Below are 11,241 nucleotides of genomic sequence, written 5' to 3'. Positions count from 1 at the left end.
ACTGACTGAGAGGTAAAGTAATATTATACAGCAGCCTAACAAAAGCTATTTTTTCTGATGCAGAACACTGCTTGTTTACATCAGCAATATTTTAAGTAAATCTGTCCTATATTCTAAATAATAATTGGTTAAGAAACACACAAAATTCAGTGTTTCATGTGAATATAGCTTTTTCATGAATATAGCTCAAAAGGATTAAGATCACACAGTGGCAGGCTGTGGTAAAGAAAGGGGCTATTTTAAATTATTTGTTTGAATATGACCTATTTCCTACTTATTTAGCACACAAAAAACACCAGCTATAAAATGTAGCCTATTGCCTGCAGAGGGCATACTGAAACTGGAAAGCTGCAGCAACGATTAGCCTACTTATTTTGCCTGTAGATGGCATATCAACAATTTTACAACTGTGGGTGTAAACTGCTGGTGCTCTTAGATGCATCCCATTTGGTGCAGCTGGGGAAAAGCAAATGCGGTCGCCTTGCTCCTGCCAGGTTTTAATGTCGTGTGACATGGTGACATTATGCAGCACCAGCGAAAGTTGGACAACATTGTATAACCAGCATGCCTTATTTTAAGTCCAGCATGCATCACGTTAAGTCAGCACTGTGCAGCCCCGCATTAAGTCAAAGGCACCTACTACTATCTAACCAGTCTATTCTGATAATGACCGAACAGCTCCCCCTTGTGAAGAAGCTGCGACCTGCTAAAGTGAGTATAATATAACCTCAGGTCAAAAAAAGCCTGGTCGAGTCGAAGCAGTTACAGGTTTTTTTGTTCTTTTTTTTTTTTTTTTTTTTTTTTTTTTTACAAATCTGTAAATTGATTTCCTTTTTAAAAACATTTTTAAACATGTCTTGTAGAATCTCTTGTTCCATTTTATCTCCATGTTCAGTATGTCATTAATCAATTCAGTGCAAAATAATTGGCCTGAGGGCTGGATGAGGAAAAGACCCTAAACTCTTCATTGCTGAGAGGCCGCATTTAAATTGTGTTGTAATGTGTTTGTGTTGACACTAGATGGTGCGCATTATCTGTTTCATTTCATGAGTGGCACGCCGGCTTCAGTGCTGGACAAAACTAAGTGATGTGGGTCACAGGCCTGTCAAAATATGCAGGCAGCGATGACTCGCAATGTCCGGAGACAAAATATACAGACATCTTAGAACGCGAGATTCATATGCCTAATAAATTTTCAAACAGACCATAGCTCCGTGGAGTGAAGTAACCAGTAGAGCTACTTTTAATTATTTTGGACCTGAACACAAAGAAACAAGCTGTTGGATGTTTGGAGAGAAATATTTAATATGACGGCGTAAGGAATAAATCCATACCAACTTTCTGGCGCTGTTCAAATTCATCACAATGCAGTTACTTTTACTTGCAACGGTGTTTCTCTTTACGCACGACCTCACAGGAGCTGTGCGCTCTGACAAGTGCGCCTCCCGGTGCGATGTGGGGTCGTGTCCGAGCCCCAGTTGTCCCGACGGCTATGTCCCGGACAGATGTAACTGCTGCCTGGTGTGTTCCCCGCGCGAGGGAGACCCATGCGGCCGCAAAAACGACCTGCCCTGCGGGGATGGCTTGGAGTGCTCGCTGCTCGCTGCGAGGAGACGGCGAGGCTCCAAGGGGGTCTGCCGGTGTAAGATGGAGCATGAAGTGTGTGGAAGCGACGGGAAAACGTACGGTAATCTGTGCAAGATGAGAGCAGCCAGTCGTAAAGCTGAGCAGAAGGGGACACCCGCAGTTAGCCAAGCGCACAAAGGACCGTGTTCACTCCCAGGCGCAGGTAGGACCGCTTTGGGTGGTCATAGTGCTATAGTGTTTTTTTTTATTATCCACCTGATACAGTTGGGTAGATACTCAAAATAATATCTGGAAAACAGCTGTAACAATTAGTTGATTAACAATTAGTAGATTGTCAGAAAATTATAATTTTTCAAGCAAAATATTCTCTGATTTCAGCTTCCTCGGTATAAAGATTAGCTGCTTTTTTTCAGTTTAATATTATTGTCAACCGAAATGTTTAGGGTTTGACTGCTGGTCAGACAAAAAAAAGCACAATTTTTTTTTTCATTTATAATCAATTAAAAAAAAAACTAAATAATCGATGGATAAACTGCTAATGAAAAATAATCCTTAATTGCAGCGCTAATAATATATATATATATTTTTAACACACTTTGGGTAGAATTAGCATTGTACTTTTCAAAACTTTACTGGAAAATAAATGGCGAATCATAACAGATCATCCTGAATGTGATAACTAATTGTAAAATATTATTTATGTCTGCAGTACCAGGATATAAATAATAATGAAGAATAATTGTCTGACATTTATCTTTAATAGATTGTGTTTCAATTGATTTACAGTCCTGATTTTGAATTATGTGGTGGAGAGTTCAGTGTTTGTGTGTGTGTGTGTGTGTGTGTGTGTGTGTGTTTATGTTAATGCAGTGTGTTCTTCATGTCAGTATAGGTCGTCCCCTGGTCCATCCCAGCAGCCCTCGCTACAAGTTCAACTTCATTGCAGATGTGGTGGAGAAAATAGCACCTGCTGTGGTCCACATTGAACTGTTCATAAGGTGTGTGTGTGTGTGTGTTAAAGCTGTACTAGGAGGAGGGATTGTTGTGTAAAATACACACCACCAGGCTTAGCAGAACAAAAACAAACAACAGAGAAGTTTGTCCTTTCTCCCTTTAAATTGTAAATTCACTGTGGATTTAAATTATTAATGTGTCATTGTCTGGATACATACATGCATTGTGAACTTGAACTTTAAGAATTCACAAGTTGTGTTGTTCTCTCCTACATGCCTTCTGGGTAGTGAAGTCTTCAAATTCAAACCATTTGCTGCCAAACTGTTTAAGAGCTGCCTTTAAAAAAAAAAAAAAGATGTCATCTCCCTGTCTGCAGACATCCTCTATTTGGTCGCCATGTGCGTCTCTCCAGTGGCTCTGGTTTTATTGTGACCAACTCAGGGGTGATTGTGACCAACGCTCACGTGGTAACCACACCTGCCACGGCGTCTGGGAGGCCCCAGCTGCGCGTGCAGCTCCACGATGGCGACGCGTACGAGGCCGCCGTGAGAGACGTTGACAGGAAGGCAGACATCGCCACAATCAAGGTCAATCCTCAGGTGAGAGCATCCACACTGCACACAGGTTCATTTACAGATCATAATGACTTTCGTCACCCCTTTTCTCTTAATGTTAAGTAATGTTAAGATATTTTCTCCTCCCTTGACCCTTAGACAAAAACATTCTGCACTATTGCACAAGAACCCACATCCTGACACGTTTGTATGCCAAGTTCTGACAGTTTTCTGCTAGACATTCATAAGACACATGGGAATACTTTCATAAACAGCAGCTCTGTGACTCAGAGACGCAGCGCTGATGTGTGTATTCTCACACCCATATCTCAAATACTTGGACAGTTTTGTAAGCGTTAAACTACTCTGCATTCTTCCTTTCTCTCTCCATCTCCGTCTGTTTCCAAATATCTTTTACCCTTCATCCTTTGTGTTTTTCTCTCTGTACACCCAATATGTCTGACATGTCTATCACCTGCTGCTGTGCACATTGAACTGTTCATGTGTGTGTCCACGTGGGAACAGAAGAAGCTTCCTGTGCTGTCTCTGGGCCGTTCAGCTGATCTGAGACCAGGGGAATTTGTGGTGGCTATTGGCAGCCCTTTCGCCCTGCAGAACACCGTCACCACCGGCATCGTCAGCACCGCTCAGAGAGACGGCAAGGAGCTGGGCATCAAGGACTCAGACATGGACTACATCCAGACTGATGCTATTATTAATGTGAGCTCACACACACATATGCACGCCCACACACAGTTTATAGCCTGATGATTTATTTATACATGTAAATACAGATAGCAGTAACATTAACATTGCTTTTGTTGTATATGGATTTTTGTGCCATTGATGTAATTGTCTCTGTCTTGTGTTTCATTGTATCTGTGAGAAGTACGGAAATTCTGGAGGACCTCTTGTTAACTTGGTGAGTAGTGTTATGATACCTTATATGATTGTGGAGGATTATTCAGTGGGACTGTCAGAGGTCCACACTGTAATCTGTAGAAAGTATGGTGATATATTTTAAATACAGTTAAATGATAATCATTATTTTAATTATAAAAGAAACAAATCTAAATGAATTAGTTGAATTGACCCCAATATTATAAAACTCTGCTACCACACTGGGCTATAAATTTAAGTCTATAAATATTATCAGGCAAGTCATGTGCATACACCTGCAGAAAGAACTCCTACTGCTACACCTCCTCCTTCTATTACTACTGTGAGAATTTGTGATTTTGGATAGATTTGACTTAATAATAATACAAATAATAATGGCAAACTTTTTAATTGAAAAAAAAAAAGATGCTGAAATAAATGATTCATTGCATCAAACTGGAATGAATCCGAATCCCAAAAAATCCCAATAAACTGACAGGTGACATGTCACATGTTTGTGCGTGTGTGTTTTCTTTCAGAATGCCGATTACATCTGAAAAAGCACAAATATTTACACAAATGATTGTAAGATTTTGCAGCACTGCCTTTATACAGTGTATACACACAACTTTCCTTTAAATGATATTTGTATTAATAAAAATGATATTTTAGCCTCCAAATATTGACTGAATTTCACATATTTGCCTCAAATTTTGCCATATTTTTTGTCTTAGCTTTTTCTAAATATTGGCCTAAATGTATGCCAACACTAGGACAATATTTAGGATCCAGTCAATGGGAAAGTTTACTATGTACTGTGAATGTTTGTGTGTGTGTGTGTACTGTGAATTTTTGTGTGTGTGTGTGTATTGTGTACTTTCAGGATGGTGAGGTGATAGGCATCAACACGCTGAAAGTGACAGCAGGGATCTCCTTTGCTATACCCTCAGACAGAATCAGCCGCTTCCTCACAGAGTCACAGACCAAACACAGCAAAGGTCAGGGGTCTGAACTTGAACAGCACTTAGCTAGAAACAATTAGCAAATAGATTCGGCTTTTGTTGTTTGTTTGAGTTTGTAACACCTGTAGAAGTTCTTTGTATGAAGTGTTTATTTCACAGTAAATCCCACCCCAGTTGTTGTTTTTGTGACAGAAAAGACAAGACTGCAAAGAAGACTTGCAGAGGAACTGCAGTCTGATGCAGGTGAGAGCTGCTGATGTACAAGCATCTACTGTAATGGAGTTTCAATAATTGTTTCTATGTTTGAGGTTCTGTGCCGGCTTTCTCCAGATTAAGTTTATACTTTTCTGTTTTTAAATGGTGTCAGAAGTGAAGAGACATTTTTTAGGCATCAGGATGGTTACTATCACCAAAGGGTGAGTTGTAACATCCACACACACACACACACATTAGATTGTAAATTTCTATTTAAAAATTTTGATTTAGCATTTTGTTAAAAAGGCTCTTGTTAACCATTTTGTTCTACTAGTTTGTGTAACATCTGAAAAGAAGTCACTGTCATTAGTATCAGTATTAGTATTAATTTCATTAACATCAGTATTATTTTTATGTGTGTGTTTTAGTCTAGTAGCAGAGTTGAAACGTCAGATTGCAGACTTTCCTGAGGTCAGCAGTGGAGTGTTGGTGCAACAGGTCATAGCTGACACGCCAGCACAAAAGTATGTTCACACACACGTGCAAAAACCCGAGCACACACAAACACAGCACTGAAGAAACCTTGCCACGATTCATCAAAGTAGCCAAACTTTAAATGTGCTTGGCTTCATCAAATGGTTCCACGCTGTGATTTATTATTTGTGGACTATTAGAACATTTTTCAATAAATGATGATACACAAATGATGACTTGTGACATAACCTATGGCCAGTTATGTGTTTGGAATGTGTACATTTATGTTACAACTTGTGCCCCAGGCTCCCCTGTAGCAAATCATTGACTCCAGTTTCTTTCCTCTGTGTTTTTTTCAGAGGAGGAATTAAGGAAGGGGACATTATAGTCAAACTAAATGGACAACCAGTCCAGACCACTGAAGACATCCGTGAGGTGTTGCAACATGACCAGCCTCTCCTGCTTGAGATTCGCCGCGGCAATGATGACCTACTGTTCAACATCTACCCTCAAGTTATAGCACATTGAAGAACAGGACAGTTCATTTGTTTTAGGTGTGAACAAATGTTGGGCAGGACTCAGTATAGTGGCATTAAAATTCAATATGGCCATGGGCAACATACTGCAAGTAATTATGAACAAGCCATATATGGAAATATGAACTGATCTGTGTTTTCAGTTATGATTTCTGGTAAAATGAGAAAAATAAAACAGCATTTGCTGTCAGTGTTTACCAGTCTGATGATGTATATTTTCTTTGATGGATATTGATCAGTAGAATTTTTGGGGTGTTTTTGATCACACAGACTCTGCTCGATAAATACAGTAATTTATTACAATACTCAAAATACTGTAGAGGAAAATGTGTTGCACTACAGACTGTGTAAAGCTCAAAGAATTTCAGAATAAAAGCTTCCAAACAAGGAGCTGTACGCTGGTATGTATTGTTCTGTCCACTGCGTTCAGCAGCTGTCGTCCATCTGCACAGACGGCAGGCTCGACTCCTTTGTTTATGTCTTCCCATCCCTCGGCCTTGGAAAGACGTTCTCCTAATTTAAACAAACCTTAGCCCACACCTAGACACACAGAGTGCACACACTCACTCAAACATACTGAGCAAGGTCCAGTTCCTGGAAAAGTCACTTTTATCCTCTCCTGTTTTGGTAATGGAAATCCTCAGGCGTACAATCCTCTGAACCTTGAAGTTAAGGACAGAAATTCCTTGTGAGGCTGCTTTGTCTGTGTTTTAATCCAAATGGAGCCTGAAACTAATGACAAAACTCAGCTTGGCAGCATTTGCTTCAAAATAAAATAAAAAGCCATTATGTATAGTTATCCTGAACAAACTCTCTTCTTGGTGGCTTGACATGACACTATTCAAGGACACAATGACATTCCCAAAAAATTAATCCCATCAGATGTACACAGCTCATTAAGTGGAGACAGACAGACAATCCTTCCTGCTTATTTGAATGAAGACTGTGCCATGTGACTGCTGCGCCACTGTGAAAGACACAGACAAAAGGAAGATTGAACAAAGAGAAGAGAAAGGCATAAGAAAAAAAGGTGCAGAGAGACTAATAATAGAGACTGCCACAGTGGACAAATTCCTACCACATCACCCAGTGGGAGTCTTCCTTTAACATGTGCCCCTTTGATTCTTAACTACAAGCAGTGTGTGTCGCTGACCCAGTTTGAGTGTGTGTGGTGTTGTCTTGCCAAGATATATTGTCCACAGGAAAAACACATTCAAACAATGTCACTGAGACTAAATCAAAACATCTCCCATTTGTGTTCAACTACAAAGACTTCCTGTTTCTATGCTAGAATCAGAGGTATGTCTGCATCGAATACAGTGCATATACCATAAGGCCTTCATGTTTACATTGTGGATAAGTGCAACCCCCAGTGAATGTATCACCATGTAGGGGCCAAACGGAGTGAAGTCTGGATTAAATTAAACACAAATTATGATTCTCAAATAGACCGCTAGATGGCGTGTGCGGTATTTGCTCCTGACGTGGCAACTGATGCTCAGAATATGAGACCACTGGATAAGTGAGGTATAGCTACTGAAGCAGTCTATATATAGCTCTGGTTTCTAACTGGGTAATGTTGAAGCTAAAGTAGAGGGCACTGTTAAACATCTGAAACCACATGAAGGACTATTATGGATGTTACATTCACAAGAGTCTTGTAGTAATGTGTTGCAGACAAAGGTTTTGTAAACCCTGTCTCTGACACTATATACAAACCGAACATTTTAGTAACTTGAGTGTCTTTGGTGAAAGTTTTCTATAGTGCATACAACCGAGTGCTGCTCACTGGAAAATGGTGATGTGATTACCCTGTGGCATAACAAATAACACTTTTAGGAACACCATGCAATGATAGATTCGGTGCTGACGTGATCAGTACTGACCATATTCACCTAACTGGAATCTTAATTAACTATAATTTTTTACACTGATATCCAGCCATCACTGGAGATTTGGGAATTAGTTTATAGACTCTTATGAAGACTTTTGTATTACATATTTATGTTCTGTCTCTTATCTTTGCTAGTTAGGCATTTTACCTTTACCTGTTTTTATAGGTACATATGGAGGAGCTTTGTCAGGTCTGACAAATTAACCCAGATGATGGTATTTTAGGTCGGGCGTGGAGACTGCAGCTTTGTAAAACAGAAAGCCTGATTGATGAAGAAGGATTTGGGAAACTCAGAATGTGTAACTATAAGACTTATTGTTCATTTATGTGTTTATTAAGGAGGATTAGATCTCAAAGCAAATCCCTCAAGCCTTTTCTTCCAAATCTAACTGTACAAATGGTCTACTCCTTGGCATTGGTGTCTCTGATTGAACTACGGATGTATTTATTTTTTCCTTTACTTTGATTGTTGTACATTTAGTCATGACTATTCAGTGTTCAGAAATTCAGAAGTTCTTGTGATTTTAAATCAAGTTTTAAGGGGCTTTAAAAACTCAAACTGCTGTCTTTAATTCAATCTCGGTTTTATTTATCTGGCTTTTATGCATCCTTGTTTCTCATATCCACTTCTCATCTCCTATCTCTGTTTTCTTCTTCGCTGATTGTCACTGAACTAGCTTTTGATCCTTATTTTCATCCCAGTAATGCTTAAGGGGCCTACCCATGCTTTTAGCCCCGCTCTATGCCTGGAAAGAGGCTGGGTAGGGTCCAGGGACCTTTGAAATCCATGAAGGGCATCCATAGGGAATAATGGACTTGCAGCTAAGTCCCCTGTTTTAATTTGTTTATCAGTAAGAGATAAAGGCTGACAGACATTTATAGTAGGGCACAATTATAATGCTCTATATAATGTCAAACTGTGAGTCATCTGTGACCTCAGAACCTGATGACATTCTGAGTGCCATCACAGGCGCTTAATGGATGCTAAGCGTCATCTCTCTACTGTTTGCAAACAAATGCGCGCGCACACACACATACACACACATACACACAGTTTTATATGTCACCCAAATTAACCTCAGATGGAAGCTTATGTGCTGGCAATATCGAATAATAAAGAAAATTTACTCAAGTACTGTACTTGAGTAGAATTTTGGGGTAGAAGACATACTTTATTAATCCCACAAGGGGAAAATTCAATGTTCTCACTGTTATTAGTTATTGATTGCCTTCCAGATTCTGATTTTTATTACATAATATAATCAAAAAAGGAATTATGTGTTATTATAGATAAAGGTAGCAGTGTATAAAAAAATTTAAATTTGCTCTGCCTTTACTAGCTGCTTACACATAAATGCATCAATACTTATAAACCAGTAATAAAGCCAGCTCAAAAGACTATGTTCACAGTTAAGTTGTGAGTTGGAGAAACTTTAGTGACACAGACTGCATACTGGCATCTGGCATGGGAGCAGAGCTATAAACAGATTGGACTTAATTAAAAAAAACTGTTAAAACTGTGTCATTATAGTAGTACAGGACCTAACTACTTCCATCTGTCTGGAATCCAACTCTCACCGTATGACTCACCACCTTACTGACCAAAACTACTGCAGGCAACTTAGTGTAAGAAGAGAGAAGAGAATCTTTGAGCAGACATTTGGAGAGAAAATAAAACAGTCTTTCAACCCATCACACATACAGACGCCCACGCAGCCTTAGCATACTGTACAATACAGCTAAAGGCAACATCTCTCCCACGATGAGGCTCCACAACTGGACAATTAGTCCTGGAAAAACACAAGTAGATCCATGTGTTGTTGTGTTGAGTATTCTGCCTGGGATCTAAATTGTGCCTTCAACTCCACAAATGTGATATAATAGATAATGGTACATTCAAGTGCAGAAGCTGCACATGAGGATAGTCTGCATATATCCTTGTGCTGGCTAGGACACAGAATAATTCATTTTCCAAAGTTACCACATAGTTTTTGAAGGTTTAATGAGGGCTGGAATTCCAGGCATTCCTGGCCAAGTTAGTTTTTACTGAGTTTGTCTCTGGAAATACTCTGTTTATCCACATATCATTTCAAAGTTGTTGTTTTTTTGTCCCTTCAGTCCATCCAAACAGCTTTCTGTCAAAAAGAAAGAAAAGGGTAATTATACAAAAAATGTTTTTACTTTCTGTTGCTCATACATAGAACATGCACGCATGTGCCAACACAGGTGCTGAGAGATATTTTCCACACTTTTTCAGCCCCTCTCCCTGTCTATTTCATCTTTCTTTGTATTTTTTTGTACTTTTAGTTTCTTGATTAGTCTTTTTTTCTCAAGATGAGGCCTTTTTTCTCAAGATGAGGCCTCTAGGACTAACATTAATTCATCACTGGCAGACTGTGTAGAGGACACTGTGCCCTTTTGACTTGTCATTTCTCATTTCTGGGTGTGAATATGGTTGACGTTAAATCCCTTGGTAGGTAGTGGAGTGGTTTAATATTGCAATGTTACTAAATATTCTCTTGCTGCCACATGCCCAGGACCTAACAGCTGACAGACACAGTTAGCGACTAGTTGGTGATCATGCACCATCTATCAGCTAAAGAAGAGCCAGATATTCCTTTCAGGATTTGGTGAAGACCAAATCAAACATTTTTATTTTATTTATTTATTTAAACAGGAAAAGATTAAGAGCAATCAGGCCTGACTCAGTATAGAACTGATTTTCAGCAGGTTCCTGTTCTGCAGAACATGAATACCTCAAACACAACAAAACTCCAAGACCGTACAATAACAAACACACAGCAATAAGCACACAAACTACGATAGTAAAACAAGCTTCAACAGGAGGCCATAAAGCTATCTCAGTGTTCACAGATATACCTGTCCATCAGATGGCAAGCAAAAGTTTGTTTAAATAGTCTTATTGATGTTATAGATCTGATGTGCTGTGGAGTCTCATTCCAGGCTCTAGTGAGCAAATTAAAGAAAGATTTCTGTCCATAGCAGTTTCTAAAAGCTGGTATAGGGAGAAGTCCATTTGCAACAGATCTCGTAGTGCGTTCGGGCCTTGAGCTGAGTTTGGGAGCCAGGGCAGTCAATCCTGCAGTAGTGTGTCTATTTAAGATCTGATAAAAAAGGTTCAAACCATGGCTTATTCTATAGTTCTGAAATGTCAGGGCATTACTCAAAGATAGTGCAACACAGTG

At 39.4% G+C, this 11,241-nt stretch overlaps 1 protein-coding gene across 3 annotated transcripts; it reads left to right on the top strand.

The window, feature by feature from the left end:
- Positions 1-1,028: 1,028 nt before the first annotated feature.
- On the top strand, positions 1,029-6,531 carry htra3a (HtrA serine peptidase 3a). Of its 3 annotated transcripts, none has more exons than XM_038714314.1 (10): positions 1,029-1,789; positions 2,480-2,585; positions 2,918-3,140; positions 3,624-3,815; positions 3,985-4,017; positions 4,858-4,972; positions 5,129-5,179; positions 5,304-5,352; positions 5,560-5,655; positions 5,965-6,531. In XM_038714314.1, the coding sequence occupies exons 1-10, from the start codon at positions 1,366-1,368 to the stop codon at positions 6,131-6,133; spliced, it is 1,458 nt and encodes a 485-aa protein (XP_038570242.1). In that variant the 5' UTR covers positions 1,029-1,365; the 3' UTR covers positions 6,134-6,531. The 3 variants fall into 3 exon arrangements, with proteins under 3 accessions (XP_038570242.1, XP_038570243.1, XP_038570241.1); XM_038714315.1 differs by having other exon boundaries at positions 3,621-3,815; positions 5,307-5,352; XM_038714313.1 differs by having other exon boundaries at positions 1,030-1,789; positions 3,621-3,815.
- The last annotated feature ends 4,710 nt before the right edge of the window (positions 6,532-11,241 follow it).

The sequence above is a fragment of the Micropterus salmoides genome, unplaced genomic scaffold, assembly GCF_014851395.1.
Source record: "Micropterus salmoides isolate LMB-PRFRI ecotype aquatic unplaced genomic scaffold, ASM1485139v1 Ms_hic_scaffold_12, whole genome shotgun sequence".
Lineage (NCBI taxonomy): Eukaryota > Metazoa > Chordata > Actinopteri > Centrarchiformes > Centrarchidae > Micropterus > Micropterus salmoides.
The sequence above is the reverse complement of the archived record's forward strand: the minus strand, read 5'-3'. Positions and strand labels throughout refer to the sequence as shown.

What these genes read in the sequence shown, in the direction of transcription:
- htra3a (XM_038714313.1), top strand. Translation starts at nt 1,366, where the DNA reads ATGCAGTTACTTTTACTTGCAACGGTGTTTCTCTTTACGCACGACCTC. An exon ending in ACAGACCAAACACAGCAAAG is followed by an intron (nt 4,973 to 5,128) that starts GTCAGGGGTCTG and finishes TTTTTGTGACAG; the next exon opens with AAAAGACAAGACTGCAAAGA. An exon ending in GGAACTGCAGTCTGATGCAG is followed by an intron (nt 5,180 to 5,303) that starts GTGAGAGCTGCT and finishes AAATGGTGTCAG; the next exon opens with AAGTGAAGAGACATTTTTTA.